Here is a 22,847-nt window from a genome sequence, read left to right as displayed (position 1 = left end):
CAGGAGAATGGTGAGAACCCGGGAGGCGGTGCTTGCAGTGAGCCAAGATCATGCCACTGCACTCCAGCACTCTAGCCTGGGCGACAGAGCAAGACTCTGTCTCAAAAAAAAAACAAAAAACAAAAAACTTTTCCACAAAAAACACTGTCTCTGTGGGAGGGCTGTTCAAAAATACTTGTTTTTATCCTTCTGGGCATATGGAAAGATTGAATTTCCCCATCCTGTTTATATCCCAAGTACAGTCAAGAGTCTTCCTTTGGCCAGAGCTGGTGGGTGGAAGTGGTGAATGTTTCTAGGTAAAAGCTTTAAAAGCCAGAGTGTAGTCTGATATGGTCTCTTTGCCCTCGGAACTAATTTAATGCCAGTAACGTTCGGTATAGGAGATCAGTCAGAGTGGTGGGAAAAATTGTAGAAAGATGCAAACCTTCTTAGAAGGCACCTTCCAAAAAGATTCGCCTGAAGGCAGCCAGATTCTCTTACCCGGTGCCTGAAAGTTTAGGCTAGATAACAAGGGGATGTAAAGAAACCGATCTAGATAAGTTAGTTTACTTAGACTGAGGAACCTGGCCTTTAATCATCTGCATGCAGACTACTGGAGGGGTGGGGGGGTGGCCCGACCATGTGAATTCCCCACAAGTGTGTTGACACAAGACCTTTGTCATTACATCTACACTGAATAAATGCCCACAGCACCGGCTTGTCAGGGCCTCAGTCGCTGACTCTTTATAGCACCCTCCTCAGTGTCTGTGGGTGGCCCAGTCCCTTAGCCCGCTCTTTCACTGGATTCCTGTGTCTGAGTGCATTTGTTCATCCATCATTCAGCGAGGGTCTGCGGGTCGGACCCGGCAGGTGGCGCCCTGTGTGAGGAATGCTGCAACAGATCACAACAGAACCCTTGAAAACGAAGGTGAAAAAACGACACAGTCAGTAAGTCATTGTTGCCTGCTCGGAATTTCCAAGTTCGAGGGAATTGTTCAGGCTAGGGTTTCATCAAGGGACAACAGTTACCAGCTCAACAGAAACAGTATATAAAAGTAGTGAAACAGCTGCTTAAAGCTAGTGGAGCCTGGGTTTCACAGGCTCAATTAAGGGACCTAATGCAAACTGTTGTGTCCCATAACCGATGGTTCCTGGAAGAAGGTACGATAGCCGTAGAGCTCTAGGAACAAGTGGGGAGAAATTTCTGAACATCATGCACAAGGACAACAGGTCCCAGTAACACTATGGGCTTTAGTTAGGGCAGCTCTGGCCCCGTTATATACAGAAGAGCCTAAAAAGGGGAGGGAGGAAGAACCGTCACCTACTTTACTGTCTCCTTATCCCTCAGCCCCGCTATCACCGGGCCAAAATAACAAAGAGGAAACGGAGGTTTTCCTGAGCCCCCTCCTCCGATAAACTGGAAAAAAACACAAGGGATATGCTACGGCTAGGGGACCCTGTCTTAAGCAAGCAGCATTAGAAGGGGAGCTCTTAGCCTTCCCGGTAATACAAGAACGACAAGGCAATCAGGTACATGAACCCATTTCTTTTAACGCTTATAAAAAGTTAAGAAAAAGCATTAAAGAAAACAGAGCCGCTAGCCCATTTCCTTATGAAAGGAATGACTGAAGCCTTGGCAGACAACTTCCGTATGACCGCACGGGACTGGTCAGTGTTAGCTAAGACAATTTTGGACCCCAGCCAGTACCTCCTCTGGAGGGCAGAATACAATGAGTTGTGTGAACAACAAGCCAACCAGAATCAGGTGGCCGGGCAAGACATAATAGCTGCTCTGCTCCAGGGGAGGGATCCCCATGTCAATGTACAAACAACAACTAACTTTTGATCCCCAAGCCTATGCGCAAATGTCTTTGTGTGCTCTTGGGGCTTGGGACAGAATTCCCAAAAGCAGAGTTCAACAGGGATCTTTTATAAATGTTTGACAAGGGCCTCAGGAGCCATTTACTGACTGTATCAATCGTTTAACCCACGCAAATTAAGAGACAAATCAGTCACACCCAGGCCTCTGATAACTTATTGTTACAACTGGCTTATGAAAACACTAATGTGGATTGCCAACAAGCAATGCAGGCAATCAGGAAAGGCAGCCACAGTCAGGGAATGTGTGAGCATGTCAACTGGTGGGGACTGAAACACACAAAGCCAAAATATTGGCTATGGCATTAAGGCCTCCTGAAGTGAAAAGGGAGGGAAACCCAAATTGTTTTCTATGCGGAGAGCCAGGTCATATGAAGAGGGAATGCCCCAATAATAGAGACCAGGGTAACTCAGGAAAAGAACCTCCTTCTATTTGCCCCTGAGGTAAAAAGGGGAAACACTGGGCGAATCAATGCAGGTCCAAATTTGATAAAAATGACAACCCGTATACCAGGCGGGAAACTTCCTAAGGGGCTGACCCCAGGCCCCGCTGCCAACTGGGGCAATGCCAGCGGCTTTCCTCGGTCAGAGAGAAAGTCCACAGTCCTCTCTCTCAGAGTAGCCACCACTGGGAGCAGTGGTGGAGTGGGACTGGACTTACTCTGCCCCAATGAATTAGTGCTAAAAGAAGGAAAAGGCCCTAAAAGGTTTGCAACCGGGATCTGGGGCCCACTGCCTCTGGGAACTGTGGGATTAGTCCTAGGGCAATCCAGCCTATCCAGTAAAGGAATTAATGTGCTCACCAGGGTAACTGATAGTGATTATCAAGGTGAGATATTAGTTACGATGGAATGTAAAGGTCTGCATATTCTTCCCCCCCGGATCAAAGATAGCTCTGTTACTGCTTTTACCATACTGGGTCCCCAATGCCCACAGAAAGAAAGGGGGATAGGGACGTTTTATACTAGCATCAATTAATCACTAACCAGAAACCCATGATCACCTTAAAAATTGGAAATAAGAACTTTACTGGACACAGGGGTGGATATTTCAATCATTAGTGATCAAAACTAGCCGGAAACTTGGCCTTGAGTCACTCAGAAACAAAAAATTGTTGGCATCAGGGAAGCGCACACAGCCAAGCAGAGCACGTGCCCCCTAACCTGCTGCGATTCAGAGGGAAGAAAGGCAGTTATACAACCTTTACTCATGCCCATCCCTGTTAATCTTTGGGGACAGGATCTATTAGCCCAATGGGGGGTCACTCTGCAGACCTCTTTCTAATAATGGCCACAGTTATTCCTCCCCTACCCTTGAAGTGGCTCTCTCAAAATCCTATTTATGTAGAACAGTGACTTTTAAAGGGAGAGAAATTACAAAGAGCCCATGAATTAGTTGAGGAGCAATTAAAAACCAGCCATATAGAACCGTCAAACAGCCCTCGGAATTCGACCATTTTCTTCATTCCCAAAAGGTCTGGTAAATGGAGACTTCTGCATGACTTATGTGCTATAAATGCTAATTTGCAACCTACGGGGCCCCTTCAGCAGGGGCTCCCCTCCCCCACGGCTATTCGAGATTGGCCTGTAATCGGTACTGACTTAAAAGACTGCTTTTATATTATTCCCCTAGCAGAATAGGACAGTGGAAAATTTGCATTTACAATACTAGCAATCAATAATGAAAGGCCAGCTCACTGATTTCAATGGAAAGTGCTTCCCCAAGGACTGCTGAAGAGTCCTACCATGTGTCAGTATCACGTAAATCAGGATTTCTCCCCAGTAGAAAAGAATTTCCTAATTGCAACATTACTCATTTTATGGATGATACTTTACTAGCAGCCCCAACAGAGCCAGTGCTTTTAAGGTTATATACCTCTGTAGTAAAGAATACACACAGTTAAGAGGTTTAATTATAGCACCTGAAAAAGCACAGATGTCTTCTTGGAAATACCTTGGATACACATTAACTTCTCGGTAAGACCTCAAAAGCTTAAATTAGATACTACCAACTTACACATCTTAAATGATTATCAGAAACCACTAGGTGATATTAACTGGCTTCGCCCCACCTTAGGCATAACTACTGATAAGTTACAAAACTTATTTTCTATCTTAAAAGGCAATGCTGCCCTAAACTCTCCTAGGTATTTAACTCCTATAGCACAAAGGGAAATTGAAGAAGTAGTGCAAGCTCTCTCTCAAAGGCAATTAGATCGCATAGATCCACGATATTCACTTCAGCTGTTTGTTTTTCCCACTAAACACTCCCCTACAGGGTTAACAGGACAGATGGGCCCAAAGCTATACTTTATAGAATGGGTTTTTTGCTCACATACCAGGACAAAAACACTCTCTCCCTATATCCAGTTAGTCAGTAAAGTCATCTATTCAGGCCTCAGATGATGCAATCAGTTGCTAGGTTATGACCCTGATATCATCAGGACTCCTTTAAGTAAATCGCAATTTGAAGCAGTACTGCCCTTATCTATGGACCTGCAAATAGCACTCTCTGATTACACAGGCCATATAGGGCATACCCTTCCTGCTGACAAACTCCTTCAGTTCTTATCTCCTACTTCTGTGGTTTTGCCTACTAAAAAGTTCAATCCCCCATACCTAATGCTTTAACACTGTTTACTGATGGCTCTGGTAAACATGGAAACGGGCTGTCTGGAGGAGACCGTGTAATTCCTTCACTCATTCTGGATTTACTAGCACTCAGAGAGCTGAGGTTGGAGCTTTAATATTAGCCTTAGAAACGTTTTTCGCTCAGCCCATCGATATTGTTAGTGACTCTGCTTACTGTTTATTGTGGAACCTTGAGACAGCCCTCATTAAGTCCACTCTGGAGCCCACCCTGTGTGCACTTTTTCTACTACTTCAGCAATTGATAGATCAACGTATACATCTTATTTTTATTACACACATTTGGGTCCACAGCTCACTGCCTGGCCCATTGGCTTATGGCAATGATCAAGCAGACCTACAGGTTATGACATCACTGCTTGACCAAGCCATCCAATTGAATCAATTTTTCCACCAATCTAAACAATTTCAACTTACCCAGAGACTAGCTAAACAAATTATCCTACAATGCCCATATTGCCAGTTCACAGGCACATCCCCTCCTTCAACAGGTGTTAACCCTAGAGGACTAGAACCTCATCAGTTATGATAAACAGATGTTACACACGTCCCTGAATTTGGAAAACTTAGACATGTACATGTATCCATTGATACCAATTCTCATTTAATTAGCACTCATGCTCTTCCTGGAGAGTCCACCTGATATGTCATGAAACATCTTCTTTTAACTTTTGCATTTATGGGACGGCCCACAAAAATTAAAACTGATAATGGTCTGGCTTATGCCAGCTCACATTTCAACAATTTTGTCACACATGGAACATCCAACAGTCCACAGGCATCCCATATAACCCCCGAGGATAGGCCATAGTAGAACATACCCAATCTACCCTTAAAAATATGCTCAGAAAACAGAAAAGGGGGAATATGAGTAAGGACCCTGCAACACTACTAGCACAAGCCATATTTACCCTTAATTTTTTAAACTTAAATAAATTTCAATCAGCTGTTTAAAAGCACTTTGCTAAAACCTCTCAAGAAATAAAACCTGCAGTTTTATGAAAAGACGTAAACAGTAATGTATGCTGTGTTCCAAATGAATTGTTAATGTCAGGGAGGGGATATGCTTGTGTTCACACCCCCTCAGGTCCTCTTTGGATTCCAGCACAACGCATCAAACCATACCATGGCGTGGCTAGGACCCAACACGGTACCAGAAATAAAGAAAACAACCCTACAGGACCCACAGCCCCAGACAATGAGGCTTCCTCGGACAACACAGGCCCCAGACAGGATGCTGAAGAAGACAAGGCAGAAGACTGAGTGGATCCTGCTCTGGACACAGACACCATTCACTCTGGATAATCTGTTCCTTGCTATGCTTTATTAATTTTTTATTTTTTTTTTTTTTTTGAGACAGAGTCTCACTCTGTCACCAAGCTGGAGTGCAGTGGTGCAATCTGGGCTCAGCTCACTGCAACCTCCGCCTCCCAGGTTCAAGTGATTCTCCTGCCTCAGCCTTCCGAGTAGCTGGGACCACAGGCGTGTGCCACCATACCCAGCTAATTTTTGTACTTTTAGTAGAGACAGGGTTTCACCATGTTAGCCAGGATGGTCTCAAACTCTTGACCTCGTGATCCACCCGCCTCAGCCTCCCAAAGTGCTGGGATTAATTCTCTCATTCTGACTGCAACCAGTACCTGCTATACTCTATTGGGCTCATCTTCTAAATCCACCTTTCTTCTGCCCTTTTACGTAGACAAACACACCCCCTTCCCAGCTTCTAACAACTGGCCTGCTTGGCTGAGAGAGATTAACATACCACCGGTGGGGTTCCTTAGTAACAGCACACAATGAACTTAAGTGCCAAGTAACACTACAGGTCATTTCTTGATTGGAAAAAAAAATGTTGCTAATTATACTCGTTTGTTTTACGTGATTTACTAATTCTAGGATGCAAAGCCGGAATATGAGCAGTTACCACCATGCCTGACAAACCTGCTGCACATATCTGTACTCTCCTATCAACAAAATCTGATGCTAAAAACAGAAAAGGTAGAGATGTAGGAGATTGGTCAGGGTGGTGGGAAAAATTACAGAAAGATGCAAACCTTCTTGGAAGGCCAGAAGGTTTTACAAAAGCTTTGGAAAAAGATTTGGCTGAAGGCAGCCAGATTCTCTTATCTGGTGCCTGAAAGTTTAGGTTAGGCAACAAGGGAATGTAAAGAAACTGATCTGGATAAGTTTACTCAGACCTTGGAACCTGGCCTTTAATCCTCCGAGCGCAGGACTGCTGGGGCAGGAGGGGGTGGGGCGTGACCATGTGACCTGCCCACAAGTGTGCTGACTCAAGGCCTTTGTCATTAAATCTATACTGAATAAATGCCTGCAGGGCCGGCTTGTCAGGGCCGTAGCTGCTGACTCTTTACAGCATCCTCCTCGGTGTCTGCGGGCGCCCAGTCCCCTAGCCCGCGCTTTCATGGGATTCCTGTGTCTGAGTGCATTTGTGCATCTGTCATTCAGCCAAGGTCTGCAGGCTGGACCCGGCAATTCCGTACAGTGGCTGCTCCCACGTGAGGTCCTAAAGTGGGACCCAAAGTAAGCATGACAAAAATGTTGAGCTGAGCTGCCAGCTGACCCTCAATGAATACATGATATGAGCAAAACAAACACCTTTTGTTGTTTTAAGCCACTGAGATATTGGGGGTTTTGTTCATAGCCTACTCAGAATAATAGTCTACAACTAGTTAAAAATCATGCTGATGCTGTGCACGGTGGCTTCCGCCTATAATCCCAGTACTTTGGGAGTCTCAGACAGGAGGATTGCATGAGCCCAGGAGTTCAAGACCAGCCTCAGCAATACAGAGATCCTGCCTCTACAAAACCTTAAAAATTAGTCAGGTATAATCGTGTGCCTGTAGTCCCAGCTACTCAGGAAGCTGAGGTGCGAGGATTGCTTGAGCCTGGGAGGTCGAGGCTGCAGTGAGCAGTGATCCTGACACTGCACTCCAGCCTGAATGATACAGCAAGATCCTGTCTCAAAAAAAAAAAAAAAAAAAAAAGAAAGAAAGAAATCAAAACATACCATGGAAATATGGTATGAAAATACCCAATGTTCACTCTATTCATTTCAAGAAATTAAAATAAATCCTTTAACTATGGACATTAAACTCTCCCATATTACTTCTCCTAGAGATCAGAAAAATGAACCTACTTCCCATAAAATATATTTAAAATAGATGAGTTTATTGTCATCCCACTGAAAAGCATATGTAATACAAATAAAGAAATAATTCCAGTTTACCCAAATATTTACCAGAACTCTGACTTAGCAATTATAAAAGACGTAGGCAATTATAAAAACTATTTAGAATAGCATCTAAATTTGAGTGGTTTTTTTTTTTAAACTACATTGGCTCTATCCCCAGAAGATTCCAGTGCACACATTCATCACAGAGAATATATATATTCCAGGGCATATATTTATCATAGAGAATGATGAATATAATGAGAATATGAGCAATGTGGAAGCAGCAGGAATGTCAGGAATCTTTGCTGTAACTGGAAGAGCCACACAAAATCCCAACTGCACTCACTATGTGACTCTGAGTCTTACCTGTAAAATCAGGAAAATATGATATACCATAGTTATTAAGAAGTTTAAAAATGTAATGTAAATTTTCTGGCACGTAGTAGACAATCAAATATTACCTCTGCTTCCTAAGATACAGTTTGAAATTTGTAGAAAATTGTATGATAGCTTCAATGCCAGAAGACTTGTCTTTATAAAACAGGAAGAGAAAGCCAAACAGGAGACTAGGCTGAGATGCAAAACAAAGACAACATGAAAAAGGAAATGGATGAGATCTAGGACTGCCAAGATAATACAGATTCAACTGGCAGAGGCTGCAGTGAGCTGAGAACACACCACTGCCTTCCAGCCTGGACAACAGAGACAGACCTTGTCTCAAAACAAACAAACAAACAAACAACAACCATAAAAACTGTGAGACAAAAAATATTTTCAATAGATACTGGAGGGTATAAAGAAAAGAACTACTGATGTGGCTACAGAGGTCAAACCTAAGAAGCTTTACTAGAATGCAAAGATACTGAGAGAAGATGACAAACATGTAAAATGGAGATCTTAAAATTAACTACACATCCTCAAGGTACCAGAATACAAAGAAAAACCAAAGGCACAAATTTTAAAAACTTGAAAGAGCTGAAACAAAACTGACATATTATTATTATGTAGTGCTGAATCCTTTTTTAAATATCTGTATAATACTTTCCCAATTACTCAGAGATACTAGAAGGCAAGGCAACAATATTTTCTCTTATCCAACATCCTTAACAAACTAATTTGGCAAATTAACCAACACTCTCCATTCTCTCCAATAAATTACTGAACATTCACCACTAGTTAAGCTTACTTTTTATCAGACCAGTACATCTATGTTCCCATCAACTTACCAAGAATTAGTTATATTTGTTATCATAATTTACAGTTTATAACACATAGTTTGTGATAAAATAACATTAAGTTTAAATACTACATAAATCAGTAAAATTGTAAATATGAAGAGTTGATTCTTTAAAAATGAAGCTGAATTTTAGAAAGACAACAGCTAATTACAAAAAAACTGTTAAATCAGGTATAGGTGAATCAACTGTAAAAGGAGGAAAAATCACACGTCTCTAGATGGATCATATACTCAGACTGCTTTACATCTATATGGTTTTGTTTGTTTGTTTGTTTGTTTTCTGGGTTTTTCTGTTTTTGAGATGGGGTCTCACTCTGTTACCCAGACTGGAAAGCAGTGGCATGATCACTTCTCACTGTAGCCGCGACCTCCCGGGCTCAAGCAATCCTCCCACCTCAGCCTTTTGAGTAGCTGGAACTACCAGTGTGTTTGCTATCATGTCTGCCTAATTTTGTGTTTGTTTGTTTGTTTGTTTGTTTGGAGAGACAGGGTTTCCTCATGTTGCCTAGGCTGGTCTCAAACTCCTGGGCTCAAGTGACCCACCCACCTTGGCCTCCCAAAGGGTTGGGAATACAGGCATGAGCCATGGTGCCTGGCCTCTATGTTTTCTTAAAACAAAATAAATATTTAAGGTAGGATGTATCATTTTTATTCGCCTTACATTAATAACTTTTTAAAATTTAATAAATACTACCTCCCAATCATATTAAATAAGAGAGCTTCTTTGTACACCAAAATAGACATAATACATGTGGATTATGAGAGATTTTTACAATAACTGATAATGTATTTGGAACACTTATTATATGCTAGGCATTGTCCTAAACATATTACCTCTTTTAAACCTCATTTTAAAACCCTATGAATTAGACACTATACCCCAATTTTACAGAGAAGTGAGACTTAGAGAGTGGAACTGAGACTCACACTCAGGTCTAAATCCCAAGCTCATAGTCTCAGCTATTCACTACCTTTATTTTATCTTTTCTATACTTTTAAGTTTTTTCAATACACATTATAAGCACAGTCAGTTAATGTATAAGGTTTGTTAACTTAGTTCAACTGTTGACGACTCTTCAAGGCCTTCTGGAAATACCATCCTCACTCTGGTACATAGCAGGTACTCAATGAATTAAATAGCATAATATAAATGTCAAAGAATGTTTTCATACTGATTGATGAAAGATATATTACAAATCCAATTTTCTCATTGCCCTGATAAAGCAAGAAAAGCAGCATGTTAGGAGCACATATTCTAGAGCCATGCTGCCTGAGTTCAAGTCCTAGCTCCACCACAAACAAGATGTGGGAACCTAAGCAAGTTGCTTATTGTCCCTGTGCTTCAGTTTCCTCATCTGCACTACGGATATAATAACAGTAACTAATTCACTGGGTTGTTGTAGGGATTAAATGAATTAAAATCTTACAAGTATACTGAAATCAGTGCCTAGAACATAGAAAATTACATTTAACTAAAGTAAAACCAGTATCACGTGGGAGAAAAAAAGAAACAAAGGAAACTCAACCAGTAAATTCAAAACAAAATTTCTGTAAATCATCAACGATTTTGGGAGGCATCACCTTTTAAGTAATATTACAGCACTGCAAAAGGAGATCCCTGCTGTCTGCACTGTGCTAGGCACCAGAGTACCAACCAATAAAATGCTGCCTCTGTTCTTGATGAACTAACTTACTACTGAAGGACACAGCGATGATTATAGTGCAGTGTGGCAAGTACAATGGTAGAGGCAAGTGTGCACGGAGTGCTCTAGGAACATTCTCAGTGACAATAAAGGGACCTAATTTGAGAATGATACAAAGAATACTGATAAAATATATTCAACTATTCTTTTGTCATTATTAACTATTAAAGTCCGCACTAAATGACTAACCACACAAATGGAAAAAATTCCAAAGTTTATAAACCTCATAGTGCTTTTTAAGTTTATGGTACTATGAATCTCAAACAAGTAACTGTTGAGCACTTGTAAGAAAAGCAGTATGCTAGTGACAGGAGGAATCTAAAGATGCTATCCCTATCTTCCTATCAGTTGGGAAGGCAAGGCATAAACAACAACAACAAATTAAGAGTTAAGACCTAATCTTAACTCTTTAACCTAAGAGTTAAGTAATAATAAAGGCAGCAATACAAAAGATACTACAAAGCAACTATGTGATTAACTACCAAGAGAAATATAGTCAACCAATGTTCCAAATAAATCCCAGGAATATCCAAGACAAAGACAAAATTAACGTTTCAAATTTGTTAAGTGTGTGTAGATATAGATATATATATACACACATCTCACACAACACTTTGAGAATAAGAGGAAAGGTTTTTTTAAGTTCAATTTTGTATTACAATATATTTGATTTACTTATAACTGGCTTCATAAAAATGAGGTTCACTTCTAAATGTAACAAACATACCTCATTAACAGAAATTCATTGTTTACTTATAAATGTTTACTAAAGTGCATACAACAAAAGTTGTATTACTAAAGCAATCACTATGAAATAAGAACATGCAGTAAAGTTTAAAAATTTATCATTCTTTTTTTCCTGATTTTTGATACAGGGTCTTGCTATGTTGCCCAGGATGCCCTCCAACTCCTGGGCTCAAGGGATTCTCCTGCCTCAACCTCCTGAGTAGCTGAGGCATGCACCACACAGCCCAGCTCAAAAATTTATAATTCTTGAACTTCATATAATGGTAAGAATAATCTGATTCTCAACCCAGTGCTCCTCCCATTACATCAGAACAGAGACAATTTCTCAAAACCTATTTTAGTAGATCGACCCTTCCTTTATATTGTATTTCTGGCTATTCTTGTGCAGTAGATGTTGTCTAAGAAAAATTTAAATGCACTTCTTAAGAGTATGGAAGACCAGCATTGAGTTATTCCCATTTTTTTCAAGACGGGTTTCTTATAAAATTCGTAACAAAGGACACTTTGAATTCTTTGTTAAAACCTTTAAAATCCACAAAATCAGATTCTGATTAACCTAGCTGGATATTTTTTAGTTCCTGTGATTTGTTTCCATCTATAGACCAACAAACATTTATTAACACTGAAATTTAAAAGTTAGCCTGAGAAGGATCTGCAAAAGATACCACAACTAGAGAACAGGCTAGCACTACAGTGCTAATTTATCATGCCACAGATTACTTGCTGACTGCAGTGATACCTCACCTTACTCCTCTCAACCAAGCAATCAAACTTAGTATCACAAATAATGGGACTGCACAGTGTACATCTCCTAATGGGAGGCATATAAAATATATTAAATCACTTATTAGGTATTCTTGCCCAATATGTTTAAATTAAAACTAATCGACCCTTTAAATCTAGTTTACACTTAACAACTAGTATAGAGGGAATACAGGAACAAGCTAAACAATGCTATGGGGGGGAAAATCTGACAAATCGAGAATATGAGTCACTTTATAAGACAACTGTCTTGATCTCTTAAAAAAACTAATTGTCATTTTTAAAGGGGGTAAGAGGTGAGACTACTCTAGATTAGAAGAGATCAAAAAGACTTAACAACAAATGCAATGAATAAACTTTGATGGACTCCTGATTTGGTGGGGATGGGTGCACAAACCACAAATTATAATTCAGTACGAATGAGATGTAAATATGGATATATATTAGAGTATATTAAAGAATTATCACACCTAAGAAAAGTAACAATAATGGTATTTTGGCTATGTAAAAAAATGTCCTTAACTTTAAGGGAGGCATGTGACATACTGAGGGGTAAAATGTCATAATGTCCATAGCTTAGTTTCAAACAGTTCAGTTGGAAATAATATACAAATATATCTCATTTTATTGAGCTTCATTTTATTCTGCTTCATAGTTATTTTTTTAAATATCTGGAAATGTTTATTTCTCCTTTATTTTTTAAATATATAGTTCCAGGGTCTAGAATTCTAGTTTGATAGTTTTTTTCTTTCAGTAGAAGCATACCTTGTTTTATTTCACTTTTCATTGTGCTTCACAGATAATAATGTGCTTTCTTACAAATTGAAAGTTTGTGACACCCTGCATCATCCAAGTCTATTGGTACCATTTTTCAAACAGCACTGTGTGCTCACTTTGTGTAAGTCTGGCAATATTTCAGCCTTTTTCATTGTTATTATATCTGCTACAGTCATCTGTGATCAGTGATTTGTGATGTTACTATTGTAATTGCTTTGGGGCGCCACAAATCATGTCAATATAAGACAATGAACTGAATAAATGTTGGGTGTGTTCTGACTGCTCCACCATCCAGTCCTCATCCCCCTCTCTTTCCCTCTCCTTGGGTCTCCGTATTTCCTGAAACACAATCATTATCATTATTAAATGAAATTAGGCCAATTAATAACCTTACAGTGGCCTCTAAGTGTTCAAGTGAAAGGAAGACTCACACAACTCCCACTTTAAATCAAACGCGAGAAATGATTAAGATTAGTAGGGAAGGCACGTCATATGATAGGAAAGCAAAACAGCCTTATTAGCTGACACACACAGTTTTACTAGTCTGGATAGATCAAACTAACCACATTTCCTTATACCAAAGTCCAATCTAGAGCAAGGCCTTAACTCTCTCCAATTCTATGAAAGCTGAGGGAAGTGAGCAAACTGCAGAAGAAAAGTCGGATGCTAGCAGAGGACAGCTTAGGAAGTTAAAGAAAGCCACCTCCATAACATAAAAGTGCATGGTGAAGCAGCAAGTGCTAATGTGGAAGGTGCAGCAAGTTATCCAGAAGATCTAGCTGATGAAGGTGTCTACACTCAACATCAGGTTTTCTCAGTGGCAACGAAACAGCCTTCTATTGGAAGAAGATGGCATGTGGGACTTTCACAGCTAGAGAAGAGAAATCAACGCCTGGCTTCGAAGCTTCAAAGGATGGCCTGATTGTCTTAAGGGTAATGCAGCTGATGACTTTAAGCTGAACCCAGTGCTCATTTACCACTCTGAAAGTCTTAGGGTCTTTAAAAACTATGCCAAATCTACTCTGCCTGTACTGTGGCAATCAAACAAAACCTGGATGACTGACAGTATATCTGTTTATAGCATGCTTTAATGAATATTTTAAGCCCACTGTTGAGACCTACTGCTCAGAAATAAGGATTCCTTTTGCTTACTGACAGTGCATCTAGTCACCCAAGAGCTCTGATGAAGATGTACAAGACTAATGTTGTCTCCACACCTTCTAATACAACATTCATACTGCAGTCCATGGATGAAGGAGTCACTTCAACTTTCAAGTCTTTGTGTACAAACATGTATCTTAAAGTCCTAAGAACAGTGACATTCCAACAGCCACCCCAGCACACCCACTGTTCTGTTAAAAAATCATATCCGGCTGCGTACAGTGTCTCACACCTGTAATCCCAGCACTTTGGGAAGCCGAGGTGGGCAGATCATCTGAGGTCAGGAGTTCAAGACCAGCCTGACCAACATGGTGAAACCCCCATCTCTACTAAAAATACAAAATTAGCTAGGCGTGGTGGCGCATGCCTGTAATTCCAGCTACTCATGAGGCTGAGGAGAACCCAGGAGGCGGAGGTTGCAATGGGCTGAGATTGTGCAATTGCACTCCAGCCTGGGTGACAGAGTGAAACTTCGTCTCAAAAAAGAAAAAAAGAAAAATATTTCCATTTGTATTTGTATACATTTATTGAGGGCAAGTATAATTTTGTTACATGCATAGATTGTGTAGTGGTGAAGTTAGGGCTTTTAGGGTATCCATCAGCCAAATAAAGAACATTACACCCATTAAGTAATTTCTCATCATCCACCCACTCCCACCCCACAACTTTTCTGAGTCCCAATTATCTATCATTCCACACTCTATGTCCATGCATACACATCATTTAGCTCCCACTTAGAAGTGAGAATATGAGGTATTTATTTTCCTGTGTCTGATTTGTTTCACATAAGATAATGTCCTCCAGTTCCATCTGTGTTACTACAAAAGACATGACTGTATTCTTTTTCATGGCTGAATAGTATTCCATTGTGTATATATACCACATTTACTTTATCCAGTCATCTGCCGATAGACAATTAGGTTGATTCCATATCTTTGCTACTGTGAATAGTGCTGTGATAAACACAGAACTGCAGGTATCTTTTTGATATGATTTCTTTGGCTTTGAGCAGATACCTAGTACTAGGATTGCTGGATGGAATGGTAGTTTTATCTTCAGTTCTTTGAGAACTCACCACACTGTTTTCCCTAGAGGCTAAACTAATTTACATTCCCACCACCAGTGTATTATAGTTCCTTTTTCTCTGCATCCTTGCCAACACCGGTTTTGGTTGTTTTTTTTTTTTGTCTTTTTAATAGTAGTCATTCCAATTGGAGTAAGATGATATCTCCGTGTGATTTTAAGTCACATTTCTCTGATTAATAACGTTGAGCATTTTTTCAAGTGCCTATTGGCCATTTGTACGTCTTCTTTTGAAAAACGTCTATTCATGTCCTTTGCTCATGTTTTAATGGGATTATTTATCATTATTTTTTTAATTGTCTGAGTTCCTTGTAAATTCTGGATGTTAGTTCCCATTGGATGTATAGTCTGCAAATATTTTCTCCCACTCTGCAGGCTGTCTACTTACTCTGTTCTTTCTTTCACTGTGCAGAAGCTTTTTAGTTCAACTAAGTCCCATTTGTCTATTTTTGTTTTTGTTGCCTGTGCTTTTGAGGTTTTAGTCACAAATTTTTTGCCTAGACCAATGGCCAGAAGTTTTCCCTAGGCTTTCTTTTAGTAGTTTGATAACTTCACATCTTACATTTAAGTCCTGAATCCATCTGGAGTTGATTTTTGAGACAAAAGGGTTCTGTTTCATTATTCTACATGTGGCGATCGATTTTCCCAGCACCATAATTGAAGCAAGGCATCCTTTCCCCAGTCTGTGTTCTTGTCAACTTTGTCAAAGATCAGTTAACTGTAAATATGTGGCTTTATTTCTAGGTTCTCCATTCTGTTCCACCGATGGATGTGGCTGTTTTTCTATCAGTACCATGCTGTTTTGGTTATTACAGGCTTGCAGTATAAGTTGATGTCAGGTAATGTGGTGCCTACAGCTTTGTTCCTTTTGCTTAGGATTGCTTTGGGTATTCGGGCTTTTTGGTTTCACATGAATTTTAGAATTGTTTTTGCTAGTTCTGTGAAGAATGTTTGTTTTGTTTTGTTTTGTTTTTGAGACAGAGACTCACTCCATTGCCCAGGATGAAGTGCAGCAGCACGACTTTGGCTTACTGCAGCCTCCATCTCTTGGGTTCAAGTGATTCTCCTGCCTCAGCCTCCCAAGTAGCTGGGACTACTGCCACCACATCCCACTAATTTTTGTATTTTTAGTACAGACAGGGTTTCACCATGTTGGCCAGGCTGGTCTCGAACTCCTGACCTCAGGTGATCCACCTGCCTTTGCCTCCCAAAGTGCTGGCATTACAGGCATGAGCGCCACTCCACCCAACTGACATTGGTATTTTGATAGGGATTGCCTTCAATCTGTAGATTGCTTTGGGTAGTGTATTAGGCTATTCTTGCACTGCTCTAAAGAAACACCTCAGGCTGGGTAATTTACAAAGAACAGAGGTTTAATTGGCTCACAGTTCTGCAGGCTGTACAGGAAGCATGATGCTGGCACCTACTTGGCCTGTGGCGAGGCCTCATGACGTAAGGCAAAGCAGGAGCAAGGACATCACTTGGCAAGAGCAGGAGCAAGAGAGAGAGTGGAGAGATGTCACACATTTTTAAACAACCAGATCTCACATGAACTTGCTCATCATCAAGGGGATGGTGCTAAGCCATTCAGGAGGGACCCACCCCCACGATCCAGTCCCCTCCCACCAGGCCCCACTTCCAACACTGGCGATTGCATTTCAACATGAGATCTGAAGGACACAAACAACCCATATCAGGTTGTATGGTCATTTTGACAAAACCGATTCTTCCAATCAATGAGCATGGGATGTTTTTCCATTTGTCTGTGTCATCTACAATTTCTTACATCAGGGCTTTGTAGTTCTTATAGAGATCTGTCACCTCCTTGGTTAAATACATTTCTAGGTGGATTTTTTCTTTTTTTGAAGATAGCTTTCTTGATTTGGTTTTCAGTTGGATCATTATTGGTGTATGGAAATGCTCCTCATTTTTGTACATTGATTTTGTATTGACACTTTACTGGATTATTTGTCAAATTTAAGAGGTTTTTGGTGGCATCTTTAGGTTTTTCTAAAAATAAGAGAGATCATGTCATCAGGGAATAGGGTATTTTGACTTTTCCAATTTGGATGCTTCCATCAAGTCTCATTAATTTAAGAAATACAGCCAGGCACAATGGCTCATGCCTGTAATCTCAACATTTTGGGAGGCCCAGGTGGGAGGACCATCTGAGGCCAAGACTTTGCAACCAGCCTGAGCAATACAGTGAGATGCTAACTCTAAAAATAAAAATAAAAAATTAGGCTAGCCTGAGCCAGGCTCAGATGTTCTTTCAGCTTTTTTTGGCAACAAATAATTTTTAATTAAGGTGTATACATTGCTTTTTTACAATGTCATTGCACACTTAACGACTACAGTATATTGTAAACATAACTTTATATGCACTGTGAAACTAAAAAAAGAAAAACAAAAGAAATACATTTTGTAAGGCTATAACTACCATAGACAGTGATCACATTCTTCTGATAGATCTGAGCAAAGTAAATTGAAAACCTTCTGGAAAGGATTCATCATTCTAGATGCCATTAAGAAAACTGATGATTCATGGGAGGATGTCAAAATACCAACATTAACAGGAATGTGGAAGAAGCTGATTCCAGCCCTCATGGATGACTTTGAGGGGTTCAAGACTTCAGTGGAGGAACTAACTGCAGATGTGATAGAAACAGCAAGAGAACTACAATTAGAAGTGGAGCTAAAACTTGAATGGATGAAAAGCTGCTTCTTATGGATGAGGAAACGAAGTGGCTTTTTTTTTTTTTTTTTTTTTTGAGACAGGGTCTTGCTCTGTTGCACAGGCTGGTGTGCAGTGTCACAGCTCACTGCACCCCGGACCTCCCCGACTCCAGCAATCCTGCTGCTTCAGCTTCCCAAATCACCACACCCGGCCAACCTTTGTATTTTTTTTTAATGAGATTTTGCCATGTTGCCGACGCTGTTCTTGAATTCCTTGGTGCAAGCAATCCTCCTGCTTCAGCCTCCCAAACTGCTGGGATTATAAGCGTGATCCCGTTACACCTGGACAGAAAGTGGCTTCTTGAGACGGAATCTACTCCTAGTGAAGATGACGTGAATATTATTGAAGTGGCAACAAAGGACTCAGAATATTACAAAAACTTAGTTGATAAAGCAATGATAAGCAACTTAGATGATAGTTGATAAGCAATTAGTTGATAAAGGGTTTGAAACGACTGACTCCAATTTTGAAAAATGTACTATGGTGAGCAAAATGTTATCAAATAGTATCACATGCTAAAGTGAAATCTTTCATGAAAGGAAGAGTCCATCGATGCGGCAAACTTCACTAATGTCTTATTTTAAGAAATTGCCTCAGCCATCCCAAACTTCACCAACCAACCCTTATCAACCACCCTTACTCGTCAGCAGCCATCAACATGGAGGCAAGACCCTCCACCAGCAAAAAGATTACAACTCTCTAAAGGCTCAAATGTTCTTTAGCAATTTTTAGCAATAAATAATTTTTAAATTAAGGTATATACATTTTTTAGACATAATGCCATTGCACACAATAGACTACAATATATTGCAAACATAACTTTATATCCACTGTGAAACTAAAAAATTTATGTGACTCACTTATTTCGCTTTATTGTAGTGGTCTAGAACCAAAGCCACAATCTCTAAGGTATGTCTGTACATGTATTTATAGATAAAGCAAATATGGCAAGATACCAACAAACGTTTTATCTACAGGATCATGATACAAGTGGTTTACTACTACCAGATTTTCTGCATACTCGAAATTGTCTGATAATAAAAAGTGGGAGGTGGGGGGAAATAGCTCCAATTCTATAGGGAAAGAGAAAATCAACCTGAAACCAACGCTGTAAGAAATGCAGAGTATCAAACATGACTTTATTTTAATACAGCACCTATTAGTTTACCCCTTTGGTACCAATAAAGTAAATGAGAAACAAAAGCTCCACCTAAAACATTGCTTAAAAGATTCAATCTCTAATGCAATCCAATTATTTAAGATAAGTCTTTAACAGCTAGTTTCTCAAAACAGGCACATGGATAACCATTCTATAATGATACCAGATACAACATAATTCAATAAGATTCAACATGTTTATATTTTAACCAAACAACAAATCAATCTGTAAACCATCCACGTTAACTTTGTAATTTCACCTTTTCTCCACAGAGATTGCAAGATCACAAATTGTCTTCAACTTGATAATATACTAGGAAAATTACAGACTAGTATAATTGGGCATCAATAGATTTGTTAAACATTTGCAATTATGCACAAAGCTACAATTACTCAAGGAAATGTATCGACATTTTTTCAGTACAGAGCTCTGGCTCCTTATTTTTTCCTCTCACCATAGTTTAAAAAAATACAAAACTCATGCTAAAATGAGAATTTTCAGTTAGCTTATAAACACTGATTAGTAGCACTCCATACAAATGAAAAAAGAATCACACCATCAAACTTTCTACGATATTAAAATTTCACATCAAACTAAAAAACATTGCATAAGACAACTAACAAATCACTAAATTGCCACATAATCCAGCAACAAATTTTGCAACAAGGAAATCTCAAGCAAATAACCCAACTGTGAGTTCCCTTTGGGCATCAAGGTCAAACTACAAAAGTAAATTTGTAACTTTTCAAGATCAATGCTGTTTTACCAAATGTATTTCTTTTTTGTAAGAGAGTAATTTTTTCTGTCCAGTACTAGTACGCAAAAAGTAAAGGTATCTGAAGCCATCCTTTAAATTTTTCTTTTTTTAAGCCAAGAAAATGGTTTGGCAAAAGACATCGAAGATCTTACTTAAGGAAAACTAAACTGTGTCTATGTGTTTAGAATTTGTCCCATTAAAGAAACTGCCCAGTTAGTCTCATTTTCTCAACGTATTTATTTTTGCAAGAAATACTGTCTTACAAAAAGGCATGTGCATATTCGAACCAAGCCTTCCTGGATTACTAGCTTCATGACCTTGGACAAATGCCTTAATCTCTCTGGGCCTCAAGTTTTCATCTGTAAAATGGGGCGATATACCCACTTCACTGGGCTGGGAAGATGAAGAGAAGTAAGACATGACAACTGCCGGGCGCAGACTAAGGGCACCGTAAATGCTACCTAAATATTCCGTGAAAAAGGGGAAACAACATTACATCAAAAGATTACCACACTGTGACAGTGCAAAGACAAGCACTTTTTCGTTCACTGCATGTACCATTTCTGCTTCATCGCAAGACCAGCTGCAACCTTCCTTCTAAAATCTCTGCAGGGTACGTGTCTGACAGCTAACAGCCCAGCAGCCTACTTCGCGCTGACCTGGGCTTCAGCACTGGATGCAGGGGGCCCAAGGTCCGCCCTCCCTCAGTTAGGCAATCACCCAGCGAAATCTCCGCCCCTGGAGCGGCGCTTAGGCCGCCGCCAGCCCCCTCCCGGCGCCCAGCCCGCGGCCCCCAACACACACGCGCGCGCACACACAAACACACACACACACACACACACAAGCGCACACGCGCACGCACACACGCACGTACCGGCAGCTCCGCAGGGACGTAGAGAGCCGCAGGCCCAAGGAGGGGCCGCCCCCGCCGAGCCCGCCCCTCCGCCCCAGCGCGGCCTGTCACCGCGGCCCCCGGTCGGGGGCGGCCGCGGGGCCCCCGGGGGCCGGAGGGGCGCGCGAGGAGTCGGGCGCTGGCCTCGGGGCCAGGCCCGTCCCTCTTTCACATGAAGCCTGGGCCGGGCGGGGTGGCGGGCGCGTCAATCCTCGCGGCCGGCCGGGTCCTCCTGGCGCTCCTCGGTGCTTCTCGCCGCTGCAACCCCGAGGCCCGCGGGGAGTCGGGCAGGAAAGGGGGAAGCCGCGGGCCCGCGTCGCCAGAGACCGGAGAAGAGGCGGGAGTGGCGACTCCGCGGACAAGGGAGCCGAGCTTCCTGGTCGTAGTCTTCGTCGGCGCCGCGGGCCGTGCAATCCCCGAACGCTGCGCCCAACGGCCGCGGCACCCTCGTCAGGCGCCGCCGCTGAGGGCAGGCAGCCCGGCCGCCACTACACACGGACTCGTGACGTCGGGCGTAGCGCGGCGCACGTCACGGCCGCTCGCTCGTGCGCGCGCACCCCTCCGCCCGCCGGTAGCGGAACCCGTCGCGGGCGCGCGCCCGGCTCTGGGGAGTGGGTCGGCGCCTGCGCAGAGGCCCGCCACGCCCACACACACGCCCGGCCCCCACCGGCCTGACGGCGCGGGGATTCCCAGTCCTGGCTCCGCCCCGGCCTCGGCCCCGCCCCATGGCCTCGGGCAGCCTGCGCTGTTCAGTGTGCGCGGCGCATACGCACCTGGGTTGTCTCGATCCCAGACATCCGAGTAGATCCCGTGAAAGATCTCCCACGTGGGTTGCGGACGGGGCCCAAGGGTAGCAGAGCTAGCAGAGGCATGACGGACTGAGTCTGTGGCAGGTCGTTTGCAAAGAGAAAAGCCATCTGCCTCTTAATTTATGGCTCAAGTTTCAGAATTTTATTCCCAAGGGACTTTAGAAATTACTTCAGGCTTGCCACCTAACCTTAAACCACCCCCTTGGAGACCGGCTAAGTGTTATTTGTGTTTTCTGTTTAGTTTTTATCACCATCGATACTTGGTTGTAACAATGGTTGTGTACATTGGTTGGCCCAGCAAGTATTACTTCTCCAGCTTAACAGATGTGGAAACTTCAGCCCAGAGACATGAGTTGACACCCCACACCCAAAGCTAGAGTCTAAAACCCTTTCCTTCGCTCCTCATCGCCCACAGGATAAAATGCAAATTAATCAGACTAGCGGTGAGGCCCTCCGTGGTGTGCCTAACCTGCATCCCGAGGTTTTCACCCTACTTTGATCCAGAAAGCATCTTTCCGCCCCCTCTCTTCTCCCTTCCTTAAATACCCCTTACAACTTCCTGTACCATTCCTCCCTGTTTAGCTTCTACTTGGTTTCTTGGTACATGCTGGATCCACCCCTTTCATGCATATTCCAGACCATATTTCCACTGCAGCATTTGAGATGAGAGAGATGGGAATGGGACTCATCGACCCAGAGGTAAGGAGCTATCCCAACTTGGGTTGAGGGTCGAGGGAGCTGGCACTTGTGCGGCAGAGACCGAGGGAGAAACTGTTGTGCAGTGTCAAACTATCTCTGGGTTTCCTCCAGGAATCTTTATTACAGATTCATTAACAGAGGTGTCAAAGGCACAGGAACAAGGATGTGCACCTCAGAAATACAGAGCTCAGTGGAAAATCAGTTTGCTTCTATTTGTTTAAAAAATGGAGGACTTTTATGCATAAATCTAAAACCTTCTTGAATCTAACATTCAAAGATCTGTATGCCACAGAAAGGAGGGTCTTGGAATGCCTGAGGATAGTATTTAAATCTGAAACATCGATATTGTTCGCCACAGTTATAGGGTCACCACAAACCAAGCATTCAATAAAAACGTGTTTGTTTACTAAGTAATCCAGAGATAAATTTTTTCCCCTCATAGTTCTGCTCATTTCTCCACTTCCTTCCCTCATTTACCACCCCTGGGGACTTCATTCACCTCTGGGTTCCTCAGAAACATCCCATGCGTATAGTTATAATACCTATTCTTTCTTTTTTGCCATTCTCTTTTATATTGGTGACTTTTCCTCTTGCTTAGATGTTAAATCTCTGACATCTTTGGTTATTTT

General features: G+C 41.7%; 2 protein-coding genes across 2 annotated transcripts in view; one reads left to right on the top strand and one right to left on the bottom strand.

The window, feature by feature from the left end:
• The window catches only part of MAP3K2 (mitogen-activated protein kinase kinase kinase 2), an 89,694-nt gene extending 68,544 nt beyond the window's left edge, over positions 1 to 21,150 (bottom strand). The window contains exon 1 of the mRNA XM_025403862.1: positions 20,693 to 21,150. The gene's annotated coding sequence lies outside the window, so the exon portion shown is untranslated. The remainder of the gene's footprint in view (positions 1 to 20,692) is intronic.
• LOC112635785 (translation initiation factor IF-2-like) lies at positions 20,750 to 22,632 on the top strand. Its single transcript, XM_025403864.1, has 2 exons — positions 20,750 to 22,218; positions 22,330 to 22,632. The coding sequence occupies exon 1, from the start codon at positions 20,883 to 20,885 to the stop codon at positions 21,513 to 21,515; it is 633 nt and encodes a 210-aa protein (XP_025259649.1). The 5' UTR covers positions 20,750 to 20,882; the 3' UTR covers positions 21,516 to 22,218; positions 22,330 to 22,632.
• Positions 22,633 to 22,847: the final 215 nt, after the last annotated feature.

The sequence above is a fragment of the Theropithecus gelada genome, chromosome 12, assembly GCF_003255815.1.
Source record: "Theropithecus gelada isolate Dixy chromosome 12, Tgel_1.0, whole genome shotgun sequence".
In the NCBI taxonomy this organism is placed as follows: domain Eukaryota; kingdom Metazoa; phylum Chordata; class Mammalia; order Primates; family Cercopithecidae; genus Theropithecus; species Theropithecus gelada.
This window is presented reverse-complemented; position numbering and strand designations above follow the sequence as displayed.